Source organism: Limulus polyphemus, unplaced genomic scaffold (assembly GCF_000517525.1).
Source record: "Limulus polyphemus unplaced genomic scaffold, Limulus_polyphemus-2.1.2 Scaffold50, whole genome shotgun sequence".
In the NCBI taxonomy this organism is placed as follows: Eukaryota; Metazoa; Arthropoda; class Merostomata; order Xiphosura; family Limulidae; genus Limulus; species Limulus polyphemus.
In genome coordinates, this window is record NW_013665660.1 from 158,436 (window position 1) to 179,220 (window position 20,785).

The window sequence follows — 20,785 nt, forward strand, 5'->3', positions numbered from 1 at the left end:
AAATGACAGGTTTTTTATTCACAAGCTTACACTCTCCCTAACTCACCCACAGAACTTTTGTGGGTTTTATTTCTAGATTATAAGTTTTGTTTGAAAAACTAGGTACTTTTAAAACTATACAATTTTAAACGTACGTATTGGGAATACAACCAAATGATGTTTATTGGCATTTTACGCCTTCGACGCTAAGAATGCCCCACGCCGCATCAGTCACCAAATAAAGTCCTCCCCCCCAGAAAACATTCTGAAAGAAAACTCCTGAACGACATTCCAAAATAATATTCTGAGGAAAATAATATTCTTTATAATTTTTCTTTTATTGTACATAATGCACAAATATGAAGAGAAGGAGTAGATAAAGTACAAGTAGCCTACATAAACAAAGTTATTTATTAATTTAGATATTTAATGTTGTGTCTGCTGCAAGGAAACGTTGTATTACATAAACTGAGTGATATGATTATGAATACAAACCACAATACATAGATGTTTTCTATTAACTTTACATAGGTGGGACCTTATTCAAAAATATGGCCACGTCAATGTTTTCCAACTTCTATGTCAAATATGATATTATATCCAGAATACATTAAATTTTATTCAGATTATCCAACCCCAATAGTTTTATTTTAACGAGCTTTGAGTGAAAGTTTCATTCATCAACATGCCGACTATTCCACAAAAGACAAGTATCACAGTTTCAGAAAAAAGAAAGAAAAAATTAGCTTGTCTGTTAGCATTTCAATCAGCAAGTTCAAATATCCACCAATCAGCTCTGACGCATCCATAGGCGAAGCTGAAGACAATACTTTTTCCACCATCAATGGAGGATCATCACCATGGAAACGCTATCTAATCTAGATGACATCTTTGTTATTGGTAGTAAAAGCTCAGAATTTCCCAAGTCATTTTATTCGCTTCGCCTAAAGATAAAATTCACAATCAAGAAGGAAAAAAAAGCACTGATAACAAATACATCCTTTTTGAACGCCTTGTCACGATACACGCTAGTTCTCTGTCTACGTTAATCTACAAAAAATCATCTAAATAGCCAGTAATCTATACCAACTTTCTCTGTTCAAACGGAAAGACGTTTCTTGTTTAAGTGGATGTTGATTAACACAAATTCGCCTGAAGTAAAATAAAGATATATATTTTATAACTCATTAAAAAATTTTTTGTTCATCCATACAAAAACAGGCGAGAAAAAAATGAGAGAGGTTCTAATCCGATAAAACGAGAAAGAGAAAGCAGTCTATTAGGTAACAGAAACTGAGAAACTATTCAAGGAAGTCATGTGATGAGTTTTGAGCTGTACTTTTTTTTAATTTTATGGTTACTCAGTCTGTTTCTGAAGCATTTCCATTATAAATTTATAACTAATGCGACATAAAAACATAGAATGAAATTACTGTTGTGGTTTTTGTTATGCATTCAAGTTAATCTCAAAAACAAAATCTCTAAACTTTCAGAAGCTCAAGGAACCAGACAGGGACGAATTGAAGTTTTCAAGAGATTGCGTCACAATATTAACACCTAACAGTAGTAACGCTTTTTGCCCTATTGTTATTAGCATTCATATGCTTTTTGTCTTAAAAAAAGAAAATAACCGATATCCGAACATTTATCAACGTAGCTCTGACGTCCTTAGGATGGGTGTAGTGTGTTAGTCTTATTAATTTTATCAACTACTTGAAACAATACTTTATTCTTCTCTTCTTCCTTTTGCCATACTTGACTTGTAACAAGTCTGTTCCAATGAACTTTCTTCTCTCTAAAGTCAAACGTAAACTATATACTTGAGGTACTTCCGCAGGGTCCCCGAAAGTGCTCTGTTTCAAAATTAATTAATATCAAGATTAAGAGCAACGAATATTTTCACGAAGTTCATATGTCATGCTGTGTTGTAGTCTACAGAGTACATAATTCTTCTCGTAATTCATGGAATGCGCACGTTTTACTGGCGTCACGACAGTACAAATTGCAACATTAAGATTAATGTGATATCATTTTAGCACTAGTCTACTTACTGGTTGACAGACAACACACTACTGTATTGTGGTGCGAGTGGTTAAAACAGGTGACCCCCTCAAGGCGGCATTCGGACATCTTCTGGGGAATTTATAGATGAGAAACGATTGGTGAATTTTCAATACTACGTTGTACTTTAATCTTTTTTTTTTTTAGTAGATCTTAGTAAAGCTTCGTATTAGAATCTGACTTATTCAAAGTGTAATTCTTTGACAAGAGTATTTTCCAGCTTTAGTTCCTTAAATTACATGTGTACCGTCTTCATAGTTTAATTACGTTCTTTAAACACATTTTAATACCAATATCTCTTGATCATCGTATACAACTCAACTTTTCTACAATTTTCTCTTTCTCTAACTCAAATATGTATGAATTAGAATCCCAAATCCTCTCCTCGATTGAAATTGAGACAATATCAAAAAGCATTAACTAGATTATGACGAGCGGAATTTAATTTTAAAAGTATTCCATGAAAGAAGTAGTTCATATAAGTTCAGCAAAAACAAAATGGTACATGCATAAAAATATTAAAGTCCGGTTAAACTAAAATAGTATACCGTTTGTAAATGATAAACTGTTGAATGTGGAAGAAAATATGATATTTCCAAATTTACGTCATATGAAATACATAAAAATGGCACAACAATAACAGACTTTTTTTGAATCTCAACTTCACCAGGCAACATTTCCATTAAAGGAGCTTTCCGGGACGATTGATCTTTATCCACGTTACCTCTTCCCACGAGACTCGTGATAACCAACTCAGAATTAATCGCGAGCTTAGCGAATTTGACATTAGAAGGTGGATCGACCTTAATCCTTTCAATGTGCAGAGATTTGGAAAGTCTGACACAAATGCCATACAACAAAACTCCATGGATCTCAAAGTAGCAATAAACGTCACTTCATCCATTGCAATGTAACAAAACACTGAAAACAAAGATTGCACGAATGACGAATGCGGCAAGATGTCGTGAGACCTAGAAAGCCACCACTACCGACGACATAGGAACGACCAGATCGATGTAGATGAGCTTGAACAGACAGTAAGTTGTTACGTTTCATTGTAATGACCATCTGAACATTAAGCTCATAATAACGTAAAATATTAAAACATAATGACGCTATTTAAACACATGAAATGCCAACACACCCTTAATCAAGTAACAGCCAAGTATTACAATGGAAGGAAAAAAACAATATCTTAGGTAGAGCCATTCAAATTCCCTAATGGAAACATTAGCATTATTGAAGTAAAAATTCCTTTTCTGAGATAGTTAATTTTTATATCTCATTTAAAGCTGTGTCGTTTATGAGTACATGGTAGAAAAGTTCATACTTAATAAATAAAAATCCTGAAACAAACACAAAAAGAGTAATTTACGAAGCAATCCATTTGCTCATTTAAAGTATAATATGCTTAAGGTAAATTCTACAACATTTTACGGAACGTACAAAGTCATTGGATCAAATGCCATGCCAATTATGAAAAAATAAATGAAAAATTCAGAAAATTATAATTACATGAGATACAAAGGAAGCCACCATAAAAGAAAAGACGTAGTTTCGTTTCAAACAGTTTTTCATCCCTGATTTCGAATTCTACTAATTGCACTGTATTCAGTACATGAATGGATTGTTGAAGTTTCCGTGTTTCTGAATGCAGCCAGATAATAATTTTCACGATTGGAGTAACAGTTTTATATTTATATCATAAAAACAATTTAGATATTTCAAGGCTGTTATAAGTTGGCTGTTCTTTAGAAATAATTATAAGTTTTGTTATCGCGCGTGCTAATTTCACCACAAAAACTGAATAGTGTATATGTTAATTTTCAGTCACCGTATCATTTTCAAAAATGCATCCCAAACACCCACATGTGCAACTTCTGCTCTTCTCGTTTTCACAGAAATCTCTAACTTCTCCTAAAACGAAAATACACTAATACTTCTCTTGCAAAACTCATAGGTTTGCTGCAAATATACGCAGCTACGCAAACATATAAAATTTTTCCTCTTCCAAAACACATAAACTTCTTTTCTTACCTTCACCCAGAAACATACAACTCCTTCTCTAACCTAAACAGAAACGTAGAATTGTTCCTCTTCCACAAGTCAAAATATACGTAAAACATCTTTTTCTTTATTTCTGCCACGAATACGCAGCTCTTCCTCATACCTTAACAGATATATAATCCTTTACTTACTTTATCTCTGGCACGAATACGCAGCTCTTCCTCATACCTTAACAGATATATAATCCTTTACTTTATCTCTGGCACGAATACGCAGCTCTTCCTCATACCTTAACAGATATATAATCCTTTACTTACTTTATTTCTGGCACGAATACGCAGCTCTTCCTCATACCTTAACAGATATATAATCCTTTACTTACTTTCACAAAGATTTACAAGTTTTTATCTAACCTTAGTAGAGATGTACAATTACTCTTTTTCCTATAACAACAGATGCGAAACTCTTATTAGATCGATACGTAAGTGAACAATTACTTGTATAATGATGACATACTGGTGTATGAATCTTCCTCTTTCATGGACACAATGTCCCCTCCTCTTTGACATAAAGATGTCAAATTTGTCCTCCTAACTTCAAATAGAGATATATAACTCCTCATCCTACCTTTAAATAGAGATGTGCAACCTTCTAATTACTAGAAACATAGATTTGCAACATAAAGATGTCAAACTTGTCCTTCTAGCTTCAAACAGAGATATATAACTCCTGATCCTACCTTTAAATAGAGCTGTACAACCCTTCTAATTACTAGAAACATAGATTTGCAACATAAAGATGTCAAACTTGTCCTTCTAGCTTCAAACAGAGATATATAACTCCTGATCCTACGTTTAAATAGAGCTGTACAACCCTTCTAATTACTAGAAACATAGATTTGCAACATAAAGATGTCAAACTTGTCCTTCTAGCTTCAAACAGAGATATATAACTCCTGATCCTACCTTTAAATAGAGCTGTACAACCCTTCTAATTACTAGAAACATAGATTTGCAACTCGGCTCCTAAATATGTGAATCCCCCTCTTAATTATAAGGTGGATACAACTTATAATCGAACAATGAAAGAAACATTTTTAACTTACCACTTAAACGTGTCAACTACCTCACCTATTCACAACTTAAGAACTTCCAAGTTGTCTCTAGATGACGTGCATTTAGGCAACCCTTTTTTTCCACGAAACTCGCCATACTCCAAAGACAAAACCTTCACTAAGTTTCCTTTGGTACATAAATATAAAACTTCTACTTCTGACCTTGATAAGGATGAGAAACTTTTCCTTTATGTCAAAACGCCCATATGAAATTACAGAAAACAATAATTGTGAATTCTTGCTATTTATATTGTATAAAATAGTTTTTTTTATAAACGAGGACATCTTTATACAAATATGTCTTTAGTCAAATTTCTTGTTTTCCTCTTCTAATGGTTATGGCGTTCGACTCGCAATCTGCGGCTCGCGGGTTCGAATCCCCTTCCCCGAAATAATGTAACGGTCAATCCCATTATTCGTCGTTAAAAGAGTAGCCCAAGAACTGACAGTGAATGGTGTTGACTAGCAGTTGACTACTGCAGATAAATTAGGGACGGTTAGAGCAAATAACCCTCGAGTAGGTTTGCGCGAAATTCAAACCAAACCAGTGACAAAAATATTCGTAACTTCTTTTATTGTTGTGACAAAAATATCATGAAATGCCCCTTTTCTTATGAACTAAATATGTATACACCTTATTCTTATTGGTACTATTCCTATAAGACATAAGAGTAACTTTGTTAAATGTTGCGAAAGTGAAGAAATTCTCCTTCGACGACACAGAGAAGTGCAACTTCTTTTATAACGACACGAAGATGTGCAACTCTTTCTGCTTTTACGATACAGATGTGCACAGGACTGCCTGCTATATTCGTTTCTTTCCTACTGTTCTCTAAAATCTGCTTACACTACGCCTAAATATTTGAAGAAATAACTATATGTCATTACAATTTCTTTACATCATTCAAAATAAAAACTAGTGTTAATTTCTGTGTAATTGCTACATTATTTTTTAAATTTCACAGATTATATTTTCCATCTAAATGTAACTATACTATGTGCCTTAAAAGTTTTGGGTAAGACAAGTCTTAAAAGCAATTAAATAAAAAAGAGCAATATGTTTTTCTTGAGCAGCCAAAGTAATAAATTATCCCCGAAGTCTCATGATGATAAATCTTCAAGTATAATCTTTTTGGAGCTCTGTAACTAAATATTTAGGAGTAGTATTTCAAGTGGGGGTACACATTTTTTTACTTTATGTACAGTCACCCAGAAGACATGGTGATTAGTATGTCTGAAACTGTGAATCCGAGGACTAATGACGTTTGTCATATTTTTGAAAAACGCACTCCGCTCTTGGGGTCAAGGATGCCACAGAGAAGAGTGATAGTCAAATCCCACTATTCGTTCAAACCAAATAAAAAAAAGTCCAAAATTTGAGGGCGCATGCTGTTAACGACTAACTGCCTTCTCTCTGTAGACTATCAGTTTAAAATTAGGAATGACTATACGCAGTTAATCTCTGGTGTAGCTTTGCGCGAGTCCAGTAGAACAGTGATATGTCTGCAGACTTATACTACTAGAAACCTGGTTTCGATACCTTTGTTGGGCAGAGCACAGATAGCCCTTTATGTAGCTTTGTGCTTAATAACAAACAACAACAGCTTCGCGTGAAAATTCTAAATACAAACAAGCAATAAAATTACGAGGTGGTGGGTGGGTAGCCAAACAAAAGTTACCGATTTTCCCTTGTTACTCAATAGTAAGTTTGATAAGTCAAGAGATGTGTTGACTAACACGTGTGCATGTTTCAATGTGCTCCCTTTCTACAACATTTTACCCATTTTTCTACGATTCTAATTAATACACAATGCATATAAATTTCTCACAAAAGAAACCGCACTGCTATTTTTAAGAACTTTAATGATATGTCAATCTTAAAAGTTAATTCTGTATAACTTACAAGCAAGAAACAATCTTACCAAAATAAATTAATGTTCATTTGTGAACACTAAATTAATAACCTACAATGATATAAACGACAATGCCATGGTAACTTACTGCTTGTATCTTGTTTTGGCGTGTTTCCTGGTGACGTAGCCCAGTTTACCTTCATCTCCTAAAACAAATGGAAAATGATCTTTATTATGTAACATTTGTCATTCATAAAACCACCTGTTTGATAAAAAAATCATGTTTTACATCATCTCAAAGAAAACAATATGCATGCATTGGTATTCACCTCAAACAGATAAAAGACGATACTTCATTTATATCCTAGTGACTTTCATAAAACCTTTGTTTATTAACAATCTGAAAATCACAACATGAATTGAGCACACTTCCGCTGATAATGTGAACTTTGTAGCAGAATCGAAGTAAGTTTTATTCAGAACTTTCACATATACTTAAGATGATTCAGAAACTTATAACCTCACTTCAAGACCCGTCTTTCGGAAGACTGTTGTTGTCAACTACGAAAGGATGCAACTACCGTTTAATGAACCCACGCGTAACTAACTAACGAGACTGATTTCTATTATGGTCCAGCGATTTCATGCAACCTCGAAATCAGGGTCATACAAGACAAGTTAAACAGTTAAGGTTAGAAATAACACAAACAGCTAATTCATTTATACGTGTAATTTATATAACTACAAAGACTATATATTAGTTGAGATTTAATCTAATTAAATCATAAAAGTTCTATCTTCTTAAGCCCACGGATTAAACCACGTATATAATGGTTGTCTACGTTCAGAACCAAGCGTAACTTAAATAATATGCTTTCTGGCTTGTTTGTATGTTTGTATTTGTCATTTTATTTGTGATGGCTACAAACAATATAAGAATTTACTTGCGTCCAGCAATATGTCGGGAATAATATATTCTGTCCCGTTTGTCTGTCTGTATGTAACACACCAAAGATTATATACTGTATCGTTTGTTAGTTAATACGTACGAGACTGTATGCGCTCAATAGTCCATACATTATGACTGCAACCTTTAATTGCAAAACAATTGAAAGAAACTCTAAATTTGTAACATTATAGCAACGGCAAGGCAACATCACATAATGTTAACGAATTATGATTAGACCACTATTTAGACTTTTGAAAGTTTCACTCACGTGGATGTTGTTAAATACTATTTTTATCGCAAAGCAACATAATGGGTTATCTGCGCTTTGTCCACCGAATAGAATCGAACTCCGAATTTTAGCTATATAAGTCTGTAAACTTACCGCTCACCCACCGAAGGATCACTCATGTGGAGAGCAAGCTAATGTGAGTTTAGCTGTAAGTGTTAAAATGTCTACAGAATATGGAACTGTTTCCAAGCCAACGAAATGGTTGTTTGAGCATCTGGAAAAGTCACACGATCACTCACAAGACAAAACGAATGCTTTTTAGTCGATTCTGCACGCTCACACCAATATTAGGGTATCTGCCTCGAGACTGAATCAAATGTTTTCACGTGCCGTGTCAGTGTACATACGGTTAAAGACTGCCTGCACAGATGCCCAACCAGGAGTATTCTGCTCACAGAATGGCTTTAACAGTATTTAGTGCACCAACACAATTATCAATCGCAGATGGGCCTGTTTCACCCAGACACCAGATAGAATAACAGGCGTCTACTCAAATTAAGAGAATCTGGAGCAAAATCGAATTCCATTTTCATACAGAAAGAATGGAGAAACTATGGTTTGAATAGGAATATGTTCGTTGGTGATGTAGCGATATCTACATCGAACATAACAAGCACCATTAATACCACTACAGAAGCTACATTCGGTAGTCCTATGTACTGCCATATGCTGGTAAAATTGTTCCCGAACATGAACCAAACAGGTGTTAAAGCCGTTTCCACACTGCTTATCTGGTCGACATATTCCCTCAAGAAGACGAGGTTAACTGAAAAGTGTGGCTCACTGAACTTCAATTGTCCAACAAGTACATATGGTATGTTTTTAGGAGACGAGTCGCGTCCCGTCAAGTAACTCTAAATATACACATGGCCTGAAAACGATTCTTTCAAAGAATTGGACGAGTATAACTGAATAACTTATCAACACTTTAATTTTAAGCATGCAACATCGGTGCCATGGTGTTGACCGTTGAAGTGAAGTACCTTAAACTGTAAAGATGTAAAACCACATCAATTAAGCATTAATATTCGTAGGCTGAATGACAAACTGTTTACATTTCTGGATCATCGACATAATCACCATAAAAACTGTGTGTGTGGAAAAAAAGTGGCTAACATTATTTTGTAACAGTGATTTTACTTGGTTAACGCTTAAATATTGTCAGTTCCAATCACCATTTTAGTGCAATGTAGTGTATATAGTAGCGAAATCTCTTTTAGAGGAATGTACTACTCTCTACTAGCAACGTAGTATGAGCTGAAAAACATTGTTTCGGTGCAATAGATATTTACTTTCGTGTATTTACAATTTTCCACAGAGATGATAAAAAAGTTTGAATAAGACATTTCATACATAATTGCCAGATATAGCCAATCGCTATGTTTGTTGTAAAGTTATGTGTAATCTACTTGGGCGAACAAAAAAAGGAAGTTCCCCAGATGAAATATAATAGGTGAATTTTTAATAAGTAAAAACAGCAACGACAATAAGCACATGCAATCTTCTTAACAAAAGTATTTTCTCATACATATCTAATGGAGTTACTAAACCATAATCTAATTCTATTCTACGATCGCACTTTAACGACAAATTTTGAATCGCTTGAATAGGAGGAAAACCTTTTTCTTTTCTCTTAAATAAATTATCTCATTCCAGCTGGTGCTTTAATTTAATTAGTGATATTTACATTGGAAAGCCAAAGCGAAGATGTGAATATTTCTGTTCAAATTAACTTCACTTGCCCAGTAATCTTTGTGCATTAAACCTCTAGAGGACCGGTTTCATCAATCATTTACAACACATACAGAGAGAGAGTAAAATTCAAACCATTTTCTTTGAATACTTTAATAAAAACCATCAAAATATCAATTTTCTTGGAAAACAAAGAAGCAATGAAAATAAAATGTTCAGAATTTTAACTAGATGTTTACAAAAGCTTTAAACTATTACGGAATTCTATGTATCTCGAAAGATCACGTCTTTATTATAGCTGTCTAACACTATCATGTTTTTTATTTGAATAAATTACTTTGGTATTCTGCATTGCGAAAACGTCTGAGCAAATTTTACAAATACTCTAAAATTCATTAGAGCTACTTGGAAAAGGTCTTTAAAAAACTGCTTTACAAATAGAGTGTCTTGCGTGCTGTAGTGACAAAATAAGAAAATATAGGGACGCAAAGCTTCATGATGAAGACAGATGTCGAAAAAAATTATCAACTTCCTAGTGTAATTATCAGATCTCACAAGGAGAGTATAACAAGGAAAAATCTTTATATGATATATTGATAATAAGTTTTAAAGGAACACACCCCTTTTTTGGACGTCATCTTCATGTGACTGTTGTTTGTTGTAACGATGCTAAGTAATCAAGAAACAGTATATATAAACATGTAAAATGGATAATTTAAACCTTCTAATGTTTTAAATGAATATTTATATTTGCTTATTACACACATTTGAAGAAATAATGTATCCAATGACAACACTAACTTTCTGCAAATGTTTTATATATATTTCTGACACTATACCTCAAACTTTTCAACATATTTCAGAAAACAAATCTCCAACCTTTCAGGAAGTGCTACATGTATATATTTCAGGAACCAAGTCCTCAACCGTTCAGGAAGTGCTACGTGTATATATTTCAGGAACCAAGTCCTCAACCGTTCAGGAAGTGCTACATGTATATATTTCAGAAACCAAATCTCCAACCTTTCAGGAAGTGTTACATGCATATATTTCAGAAACCAAATCTCCAACCTTTCAGGAAGTGCTACATGCATATATTTCAGAAACCAAATCTCCAACCTTTCAGGAAGTGTTACATGCATATATTTCAGAAACCAAATCTCCAACCTTTCAGGAAGTGCTACATGTATATATTTCAGGAACCAAGTCCTCAACCGTTCAGGAAGTGCTACGTGTATATATTTCAGGAACCAAGTCCTCAACCGTTCAGGAAGTGCTACATGCATATATTTCAGAAACCAAATCTCCAACCTTTCAGGAAGTGCTACATGCATATATTTCAGAAACCAAATCTCCAACCTTTCAGGAAGTGCTACATGCATATATTTCAGAAACCAAATCTCCAACCTTTCAGGAAGTGCTACATGCATATATTTCAGAAACCAAATCCTCAACCGTTCAGGAAGTGCTACATGTATATTTCAGAAATAAGATATCATAAAATTTCAAGAAGAGTTATAAAAGTGTGTTAAGTTTACGCCTCAAATCCTTCAGAGAAACAGAAAACATTAACGTGCTCAATCATATTACAGAAACTGTTATATAAATATTTCAAATTTACACCTAAACTCTTTCAAACAGTATGATCAAATGAAATAAAAAAAAATGGAACAACAGACATTAATCGAAAGTCATCAACCCGATAATACAGTTAAAGGTAAAATTCGAGTTAATAAAATATGCATTTAGTAAGTGTTTACTGTATATCGAGTTTCAAATGTAGCATTCTATACAATGTCATTTTAATCGTAGAAAAAATTTGGAAGTATCAAAGTCGGCAACATTCTCTTCTGAAACAAGACATTGGTATGAAAACTATTAATCATACGAAAAACTCATGTTCAAACCAACTTAGTGTCCATGACCATCATAATTACGATGCATGAGCCGAAACTGTTATAACCATAAATCTGGCATATTATCCCTTATTCCAGAGAAATGTAAAATTTGCTATAAACTAAATAATGTAATCCATGAAAAATTAATAAAGTTGATAAACATTCAAAATGGACCAATGAACACCACAATGTAACTTCAAAAATCAATATGCCATTTGATACGAGTATATTTGATGCGTCCTCTTGTGACAATGCACGGATATTTAACACGTGTTACCTGCTCTGAACATCATCCACATTTCGACTTTGAATTTGGAAGTCTGATATTTTGGTCGTCGCGTGAGTTTTGTTCCTACATAATTCTGTGAGAACATTACTTCTTTAGATGGATGGAGGTTTCTGGCGGATTTGTTTGTGTGTTGGATTTCGCGAATATCTGCTTAGCCGTTAATAATTTAGAAATGATAGACTAGAGGGAAGGAAGTTATTCAACACCATCCACCGCCAACTTTTGGATTACTCTTATCAGACAGAATAGCGGAATTTGAACGTCTCCCTTATAACGCATTCACAGCTCCAAAGTGCAGATCGCGATTTTTGTTCTAGCGGTAACGGAGTGCGGATCGCGGAACCTTAGCTCCACAGTTCGGCGCGTTAACCACTTGACCGCGTTCAGCTCGTTCCTTACTGAAGTACGAGTTTTTAAAATGTTGAAAACCGGACAAACACAGGGTTAAGTGCTGTATCTAGATCCCAATTGTGAAGGTTGTGAAAATTGATTTCTTCACTATTTTAGCTCCGATGTTCATTTGATTGAATTATTATTATTTTGGATTAGAATATTCGCTGTAATGGTAAATATCGTGTGCCACTTAAAATATGCCAATAATTATATAATGTTTCAAATTATTTGAGATATTGGAATGAAAGCTGTATCTTATTTATTTTTTTCTTTATTTGTACAAACACCGCAACCATTCCTCACGCTTTTTGAAACTGCTTGTTCCAATAACTGGTTAAGAAATAGACTATTTATGTTATTAATATGGAGAAAACATACCTTTATGTTGTTTCTATGGCACAACTAAAATGCTAAGCGTATTGCAAGAAATGCCTGATTCATTATGATACTCTTACTGACCAAAAGACCATTCAATTACAAATATCACAAACTTGTCGGCTGTAACACTGTGGGGCCCGGCATGGCCAATTGGTTAGAGAGCTCGACTCGGAATCTGCGGATCGCGGGTTCGAATCCCCGTCCCACCAAACATGCTCGCCCTTTCAGCCGTGGGTGCGTTATAATGTGACGGTCAATCCCACTATTCGTTGGTAAAAGAGTAGCCCAAGAGTAGGCGATGGGTGGTGATGACTATCTGCCTTCCCTCTAGTCTTACACTGCTAAATTAGGGACGTATAGCGCATATAGCCCTCGTGTAGCTTTGCGCGAAATTCAAAAAAGCAAACAAACAATGTAACACTGAGGTATATGCGCTAGTTTTAATTTGCTCCTCTATGCGCAGTCGATTATGACGATGCCCGTTAATCAAACTACATAACTTTAATCTTACAAGCCACTTAAAATTTATGAATTGCAGCCTGTTCTTGGGGTGATGCACTGCTTTTAATTTCCGATACAACGAACAGAGTTGTTATATGTGTATCGGGTGTACATGAACGATATAGAATGAGCAAATGCGGGAACAAAAAGACTTAATATTCGTAGAAAACAATAATAAATCAGAGACGTTTCGTGAATACATGAGCTCGTGCTCATTTCGTTCGTGAATACATTCGAAAAGGACGTGTAATTAAGAGAGAGGAATTGAAACACCGATACGGTTGATCAATCGTTAGCTTTGTGTTCTAAACAATATCAATTTTGTGAAAATTATGTCTAAGCTCCATTTACCAATTCGGCTAAGTAACGAAAACGGATTGTATGAGGAAGGAAATAGATCGATATTGTGCACAACGAAATTCCTAATTGCAAACTTAAAATATACGCTATATGCTGATACAATTGTTACTTAACATTCATTTGTTTCTACGTTATGATATAGTGACAAAAGTAAAAACGAAAAACACAAGTAAAATGATTGTAGGCCAGTCACCAATAAGTCTGTAAACGTAACGGTTAATCTCAAATGGTGTTATACTGCAAATCTCATAAACATAAGCGAAGATACACAAAATATATCCATCCTTAGTGATCGTTCAGTTTACAACAGATGAACAGGAAAAAGTTCAAGTTTGTTTGTTTGAAGTTAAGCACAAAGCTACACAATGGACTATCTGTGCTCTGTCCACCACGGGTATCGAAACCCGGTTTCTTGCGTTGTAAGTCCACGGACATACCACTGTGCCACTGGGGGAGAGGGTAAAAGTTAAAGTAAAAAAATCGTTTGAAAAGAAAAAGGAGCGACAAGCAATAAAAGGAAAAATTACGTCACTCTTATGTGAGATCAGGTCTCTTCATACGGTTCGTTTGACAGAATTCATTTATCAATGAAGTCTGTTATATTATAGTAACAGTCGAAATAGTGACAGCAAGCAAAAAAAAGGTTTTTCATAATCGTGCAACGCAAGCCTGAATATTGTTACCATGTTACTCATAATCAACCTAATGGTGTGGTAAGTGCAAAGAACAGCTTAGAGTAGAATTAAAAGTTTATGAAAGTGACGTTTTGAGGATGAGGACATAAGATTGGAAACAATTATGCTATATCAACAGCACACAGTTGCATAGGGGACTTGATAATTAATGTGTGTGCGCGTGTAAAATAATTTAATGTTACGATTTGTCAAAATAATAATAATATTTGAACTCACAGTATAGTTACATTTTAATCTAAAAATATTTAATATAAATATGAAAATTCGATTACATTTGATTTCTAAGAGGTCACCTGCATTGTTGCAGTACGAAATTAAATGATATTTACTAGTACGATGTTGAAAGAAACCACAACACGATATCCATTATTTCCCGGATAATGTTTAACTTTGGCCCCTATTGAACACATTTTCCTGTGCATTATATGGGTAATTAGAAAAAAAGTTGCTTTACAGAAATAACTTCAAATGCTTTACGATACAACTTCAAAAAACATTATAAAATAGTGATATATTTCGAGTCAAATCGTATACAAACAATATGGTCACGTATGTTGGTCGGTTTATATGAGAGTAGGTGAAGCTCAACGAAAATCTACTACACACGCATGTTGTGCAGAAAAAGGTACAGAGTTTATAATACCTTTTAATACACTTTATACACAAAAAAATTACAATTTTCTTTTAAAATATATAAACATTAATTTCAGCTCCACAAGAAATGTCATCTTTGTTGTCGTTAATCAGTGACACAGTAATCACTCTACCAAAAGTTAGGCAGTGATGCCGCAAGAAACAAATTTCTTAATACTCCTAACAAAATTTTGAAGTCTGCAAAGTTTGTAGATATTTTATTTATCCATTTCTGAAATTGTTGAGGAAAATGCCAACAAGTAAACCCTTCGTTTCTATATCGTTATATCTGGTTAAAATAATTTTTGAAAATGAAAGTTATATGGGTAACAATCCAAATCACATGGTATTTCGTCAACTACTGTATGGAATACTGAGAAAAAAAACTAAGCTTAATTACCTGGCAATTGAACTACGACCTAGCGAAAACCAACGCCGAATATGTGTATAGACAAGAGTCAGACAGTGTTTTTCCTGTTTCTTTTTTTTGAGAACGTGATGGCAACCCCACTCCCATTTTTGAAACAAATGTTACACTCTAGAACTCAGAAGTTTAAGTACTACATGATGAATTATTAGATTTAATGATATGCAGAGATGGAAAATTCCCCACTCTAAAACAACTTGTAACATGGTTGGAATACTTCAACAGTGTTGGAATGTTAACATGTTAAAGTCAATCTTATATTGAAAAGGAAGTTACATGAGGTCTATAAAAAGTCGGAACAATTCACATATTAGACGTGTATAAAGAATTAGAACATTCGTTAAGTTTGAGAACGTCCTAGCCTATCAGTCCTAGCAGTTGTAGCCCATCAGTTGGCGGTGGGTGGCGTTGACTAACTGCCTTTTGTCTAATCTATAACTTCGCAATAAAGAACGGCCAGAGCAGGTAGCCTCAGGGGAACTTTGCGCGAAATCAACAAATAAACACCAAACAATCCACTGTTTAGGCCCAGCACGTATACAGCGTTAGAACATTCCGTATGTTAGGTTCAGTGGTATGAGAGTTGAGACGTGTACAGAGTTAGAACATTTAGTGTTTTAGATCTCACGAAAAACAAAAACGTTTTGAAATGAACATAATTCATACAAAACTTTTTGATCTTACTGTATAAAAATGTGAAGCCTAATGAAATCGAGTCAAAAATACATATAAATATATATATATATAATGGCACTGCACAATGTTAACCAACACAGTTGCACAAAATGTTGCACCGTCAGAGTTATAAAGGGAGTCCACTTATGATGAGCCTATTTCTCCCAGATATTTTTTCGGATTTCCTGTTTTAACTATAAACTATTTATAACGTGTATATACTGAATTTCCTGTTTTAACTATAAACTATTTATAACGTGTATATACTGAATTTCCTGTTTTAACTATAAACTATTTATAACGTGTATATACTGAATTTCCTGTTTTAACTATAAACTATTTATAACGTGTATATACTGAATTTCCTGTTTTAACTATAAACTATTTATAACGTGTATATACTGAATTTCCTGTTTTAACTATAAACTATTTATAACGTATATACTGAATTTCCTGTTTTAACTATAAACTATTTATAACGTGTATATAGTGAATTTCCTGTTTTAACTATAAACTATTTATAACGTGTATATACTGAATTTACTCGCACTTTAAGAACACTGTTCCTGGTTCCATGTTGTTTATAGAACGACTTGTGATAGTCATGACTAAGCACTATTGTCCGACACTACAGTGTTCACAGTAACAAACTTTTGTCAAGTATGTCGAAGTATATTTTAGACCATAAATGTTGACAAACTTCATATTCCATACATCTGGTCAAAGTTCCCAGAGCCCTTTCCACTGTTTGTGGTTATCGCCTCCCAGAACCCCGCATAAGCAAATCAAAAGCACAAAACTTTCTGGATCGAAAAACTTGAGAGATATGTAGCCAAATATGATTGCTATGATTATAATTTCTCCTGGTTTTTTTTTTTTTGAGAAAACGAACAATTGATTCGAGGTTCGGCTGGAAGCTTGTGAGTTTTTGGCTTCTTAACCTTTTTCAAACTTAAACCGGAAAAAATTCTTACTTAACCCAGACTTCATTTTGTAGGTGAGGGCGTCATTTCGACTTAGGTTGAGGTGTGGTTTTGGAGCCCTTTGCCATCCCGAATACTATGCTGTACGAACATTTCTGCTTATGTAGGGAACATTGGAGACTTGAATAGATAAAAATAAACAACTACCAATAGATTGGCTGGTTCTCCTGACTTTAAGTTTTTTGTAACCTATTTTGGTTTGGTATGTTGATAGTGTAGTGTGCTTGTATGTATGTGTATATTTTATGGTTATGTTTTCTTTCGAATAGAAACCAACGTTCTAATTCGTTTTGCAATGCTGATCTTGACTACTGATCTTTTAACTGCTAATGCAATAGGGCTATTCCCAAACTCTGAGGGAAGTGACTTGTGGAGTTTGATTAAAGTATATTATTTGGAACTTTAGTTATCGTGGGGAAAGCACATATTTAACCTTTTCGATCTGGGGAATAAAAAAATAAAGAATAAAATAAAATCAGACGTGGAGTGCCTTTACCTCTGAATCAAAAAACTGATTTTATTCGCAACGAGATTTAAATCAACAGTGAACTTTCCCTTTTTTGATATGTTGTGTCCGTTAACTCTACATCATTTAACAATATCGACGTATAAATGTTTTTCTTTTGGGTTTAATAATCTTCCAACCATAAACGTTTCTGTGATGACATTGCTCTCTCTTATGGTTGAGTATTGACAGTGAACTGAATGCTTAGGTTCTAAACACGTCGCCCGTGAAGCCACAGCTTGCAAAGGCGGCAACACGCCACTGCAGTACCTTATACAAGTCGTTATAAAAATAGGCTAGAATTAATTATGGAAGCAGTATAGATGAGGAAAATCTTTGCTTTGTTAATCCTCCAGCACGGGAATTCGACAATGGTCAGAAATCAGGTCAACCATCTTAAAATGTATGTTCGAAATAACTTAGTGTACGGTGTTATAAGGCTATTTCGCATGTATTATTGTTAGAGAAACCTATAAAACAATCACCAAAATATGTTAATAGGTCATTTTTATATGTCCTAGAAATAAGTGCAAATGTTCAACACATTACCAAAGATCAAAATAGAACAGAGTAATTGAACCTGTATATAGGTATAACATTCAATATCCTTGATGTAGGATACTTTTAGTTAAATGTGAAGGGCATCATCATTAATAAAGTGATGTAAGGTGTTGGCCAAAGAATATAATCAAATAGGTTTTGTTAATAATAAAACTTCATAAGTATAACATTAATATTATAAACTAAGAAAAAAAGATCTTATTAAAGAGAAAAATGAGCATATTAAAGATTGTTTGTTTGTATGTTTTCGGATATTTGCGCAAAGCCACTCAAGGGTTATCTGCGCTACTAATCTTGAACTGTTTGTTTGTTCCTTATTAAGCACAAAGTTGCAAAGTGGGATATCTGTGCTATGCCCATCGCGTGTATGAGGTGCAGTTTTGAGCTGATAGAACAGAGAGAAGACAGCTAGTTAACATAACTCACCGACAATTCTTAAGTTACTCTTATTGCTCGAATTGTGTTTTTATGTGTGCAGAGAGCGCCTTTTATATATTGTTTTGCAGTAAGAGGACGCAAGTAAGTGTTTCATAGTTCCACAGTTCAGTGCACTAACCACTGAGCCAGGATCGGTCCAAACATACCAAAGAAAGTGGGGGTGGGGTGGGGGGGTTCTAAAATGAGAGGTGGGATTCTACACGGAAATTCGATCCACGATCCACAGTGAAGCAAACAAATATATGCTTGAAATAAATAATGCTAGAAAACTCTTTCTCTGACCCATGGGATTATTTATTATGACTTGTAAGCTTATTACAAGTGTTTACCAATAGTCACATCAAACGTTTCACTGTATTAGTCCACAGTATAAAAGCTAGTTGACAAATAATATTAGAAGTTTAGAGAAGCTCCTATAGCAAGGAGCGTATCAGGTTCGCCATTGCTCACAGTTTAACTACCTCTTGTCAAAATCAGTTTAGTAAAAACATACACAAGTTTGTTTGCTATTAAACACAAAGCTACACAATGGGCTATCTGATTGTGCCCACCATAGGTATCGAAACTCGGTTTTTAGCATTGTAAGTCTTCAAAATGACCGCTGAGCCACGGGGGAGGGGCACACATAGAGAAATATTTCGTCAATGGAAATAAAAACATACTTTGGCTAGTTAAATATGAAAATTGTAGTTGGTTTATAATTTACATAAAAGCATAGTTTATTTGAACTTTCTCTTTATCACAAGAGAAGAAACAAGATATCGCTGCTTGCACATCAGGATACCATTCCAAGTAAAGTTGTTTCAAACGGTGCCGTTTCTTCACCTTCGGGATATCAGCAAATAAAGTCTTCCTCCAATGAAACCTTGACAGATGAAGAGAGATAGCAGGTGCTTCCACGACTGCTTATAACGTTTATTAGATTAGACAATTCTCTTCCAAACAGGTTTTAACGGTAGTTGTGCACGATGGAGAGCAAGGATATTTTGTTTTCTAACTGACAGCTGTATAAAGTCAATACATCAAATTACGCGAGATTATGTTTCGCTATACGCTTAAAATTAACTTACTATAGAGAACATTAACTTGACCAGAGCGGAGACCTTATTCTCTTTCCTAAAGTCGCAAAGTCAAAATTTGATAATGTTCTTCTAATATACGATTTGAGTCTTGCTGATTACATTATTGTGCTATCTATAAAGATCATGTATTTTAAGACAGTTTTATAAAATGGTAATAATATATTCTGCAATCCATTAAAATAAATACATTTAATATTAAGCCTAATTATTTTTCATAAAAACATTTATAGCGAAAACAATCAACTTTTTAGAAATACGTTTGAACTGTGGAAACTACAAGTGTCACTAAAAATATATTTGTATGTAAATTTTACTTGTAATGTTTAATAATAATTCAGGCTATACATATTTAACAGGAACAAAAGCGTGTCGTATTTTTATTTGTATTTATGGCAGAGTTTTTAAGAATGCATGCCGCCGTTCCTAACCTTGAACTGTTTACCAGTTAGTAGTGCTCTACTAACCATCATCCACAATGACTGTCATCTATATAACGCAGCCACAGCTTGAAATGAGGAAAATATTTTGTAGAATCGCACATATTCAAACCTTGCCCGCCAGCTCCACCATTTAGAGCTTTATCAAAAAACTAACCCGTGCCTCAAAAGTGCAAAGAAAAATCTATCTGGTTATTGTTAAATGTAAGAGGTTTTTGTTTTTGCGAAGTTCAGGTAACGTGGCACCATCCGTAATTTTGAACTACCGACCATAGGAAGACAACTGGTCAACAGCACCCTTCTACTGTTTTTTGTTTTTGTATATATACATACAAACGTACATGTTACTGAATTATATTAATTATTTTATCTAAGTTTATTTTCTAAACGTGAACAATATCTTAAGCAACGCATAGGTTAATCAAGTTTAGCCGTCTTTAGTTTTGAACTACTGACCAGAGGGAAAGCAGAGAGTTTTGTTCGTTTGTTTTGAATTTCGCGCAACGCTACACGAGGGCTATCTGCGCTAGCCGTCCCTAGTTTAGCAGTGAAACACTAGAAGGAAGGCGGCTAGTCATCACCACCC

At 34.3% G+C, this 20,785-nt stretch overlaps 1 protein-coding gene across 5 annotated transcripts in view; it reads right to left on the reverse strand.

Annotated features, from left to right (window-relative positions):
* Nucleotides 1–20,785, reverse strand: part of LOC106463001 (nucleolysin TIAR-like) — a 257,478-nt gene that overhangs the window by 90,908 nt on the left and 145,785 nt on the right. For all 5 annotated transcript variants that reach the window (XM_022390640.1, XM_022390636.1, XM_022390619.1 and 2 more), the window contains one exon: nt 7,163–7,220. In XM_022390640.1, coding sequence (XP_022246348.1) covers nt 7,163–7,220 — 58 coding nt within the window. The remainder of the gene's footprint in view (nt 1–7,162; nt 7,221–20,785) is intronic.